General features: G+C 46.5%; 1 protein-coding gene across 1 annotated transcript in view; it reads right to left on the bottom strand.

Annotated features, from left to right (window-relative positions):
- EAH_00029560 (elongation factor G, putative) overlaps window positions 1-1,858 on the bottom strand; it is a gene marked incomplete at both ends in the record, with an annotated part of 2,241 nt that extends 383 nt beyond the window's left edge. The window contains one exon of the mRNA XM_013392572.1: window positions 1-1,858. This exon is cut by the window's left edge and continues 383 nt beyond it. Coding sequence (XP_013248026.1) covers window positions 1-1,858 — 1,858 coding nt within the window.
- Window positions 1,859-2,331: the final 473 nt, after the last annotated feature.

Here is a 2,331-nt window from a genome sequence, read left to right as displayed (position 1 = left end):
GAGAAGCAGCAATTTTAAATGCAATTTCGCTGCTATCTACCGGATGATGAGAACCATCTACTAGAGTTACTTGAACATCTATAACAGCAGCATTTGCAAGTAAGCCGCGCTGCAGCTGCTCTCTTACCCCCTCCTCAACAGCTGGGATAAACTGCTGAGGCACTACACCTCCTTTACTTGCATCAATAAACTCAATCCCGCTTCCTCGAGGTAAAGGGGCTATCTGCAGCCAGACCTCGCCATACTGCCCTCTGCCTCCAGACTGCTTTACATATCGGCCTTTTGCTGTTGCTGTTGCAGCAACTGTTTCTTTATATGCTACCTGAGGGGCCCCCGTCTTTGCTACTATTCCTTGTTCTCGTTTTAGTCTATCTATTGTTATATCCAGGTGAAGCTCTCCCATACCCGTGAGAAGAATCTGTTTGGTTTCGGGGTGTACAGACACCTGAAGAGAGGGGTCTTCTCTTGCATATTTATGCAGAGCACGTAGCAATCTATCAGTTTCTTGTTTATTATTTCCTTCAAGTGCAACGCTTAGAGCAGGCGTAGGGGGTTTAATACTCTCTAATAGAAGTGGGAGCTCTTCTCTTGTTAATGTATCGCCTGTAATAAAACTCTTAGGCCCTAGGACAGCACCTATTTCGCCTGCTTGTAATTGCTGCACATCTCTTCTTGAGTTTGAGTGTATCAACACAAGCCTCTGAAGACGCTCTTTACTTCCTGTTCGAGGATTATAAACAACATCTCCGGTCTTCATTCTTCCTGAATACACCCGAACAAAAGTCTGAGAGCCTAAAAATGCATCGCTGCTAATTTTAAAAGCAAGAGCAGCCAAAGGCCCATCTCCATCAGACCGCAACTCCACACACTCAGCACCGCCATCATCTTTGCTGCTGCTGCTGCTGCTGCTGGTAGTAGTAGTAGAGTTGCGGCTGTGTTTGTTAGTGGGTTTCATTGCCTGCACTGGGGGTAAGTCCAAGGGGGAAGGTAAGAAATGAATAACAGCATCTAAGAGAGGCTGTACGCCTTTGTTTTTTAAAGAGCTTCCACATAAGACAGGAACGAGAGCAGAATTAATAGTTAGCGAGCGAATGCCGAGCAGTATGTCTTCAGGTGTCAGTACACCTTCATCTATATATTTTTCTAATAGAGACTCAGAGGCCTCTGCAGCTCGAGCCATCAATTCACCCCTCCACCTCTCCACCTCTTCTTGCATATACTGCGGCACAGGCTGCTCTACGAAGGCGATCCCCATGGGATCGTCTTCTTCTTCTCCCTGCTGCTGCTGCTGCTGCTGCTGCTGCTGCTTCGCTCTCTTGCCTGGCCAAACTAAAGCCCTGTTATGTACTAAGTCCACAACACCCTGGAAGCCCGCCTCTGCGCCTATGGGGAGTTGAATAGGGATTGGGTCTCCCCCGAGTTTATCTTTGATCTGCTGCATGCATCTAAAGAAATCGGCTCCTAATCTATCCATCTTGTTTATGTATGCAAGACGAGGGACTCCGTGCCTATCTCCTTGCCTCCACACAGCTTCACTCTGGGGCTCTACACCAGCAACACCATCAAAGACTGCAACAGCACCATCTAAGACACGTAGAGATCTCTCAACTTCAACACTAAAATCAACATGCCCTGGGGTGTCTATAATATTAATACGGTGTATATCGAGATTATTAAAAGACCCTCTCCATAGACATGTTGTTGCTGCAGCTGTTATTGTTATTCCTCTCTCTCTTTCTTGATCCATCCAATCCATTGCTGCCTCTCCATCGTGCACTTCACCTATTTTATGAGAAACTCCAGTAAAAAATAATATTCTTTCTGTTGTTGTCGTCTTACCAGCATCAATGTGCGCCATTATACCGATATTACGAAATCGTTTCAAAGGTATATCACCAAAGCCATCTATGCCTCCACCAGAAGAAGAAACAGCAAAGTGCTGCTGCTGCTGCTGCTGCTGCTTCTGGAAGGGCCTGCATCTGTGTGTGCATGCAGGTGAAGATAAAAAAATAGACCTCTTACTGGAGGCTCCTCTGCAACCATCAACAGGAATGCTGTTGATGCGCTTCATAACGCCACGGAAACGAGGAGATAGAGGGATATGCAAAGAAACATTCTCTAGGGGCTGATGGCGACCTACGGTGAAGGCGTAGGAGTACCGAATCCATTGACAACAACATAAAAACAACAAACTAAATAGCATGCAAACAGCCCGTATAGGGACTCGCCTAGAGCCCCTATAAGGCGCAATCAACCCACTAGGAACTGATGCTGCAACAATTATGATATTATGCACAAGACCAAGAACCGAAGAAGGCAGCAGCCACGCCA

This window comes from Eimeria acervulina, genomic scaffold (genome assembly GCF_000499425.1).
Source record: "Eimeria acervulina Houghton genomic scaffold, Eah_scaff266, whole genome shotgun sequence".
In the NCBI taxonomy this organism is placed as follows: Eukaryota; Apicomplexa; class Conoidasida; order Eucoccidiorida; family Eimeriidae; genus Eimeria; species Eimeria acervulina.
This window is presented reverse-complemented; position numbering and strand designations above follow the sequence as displayed.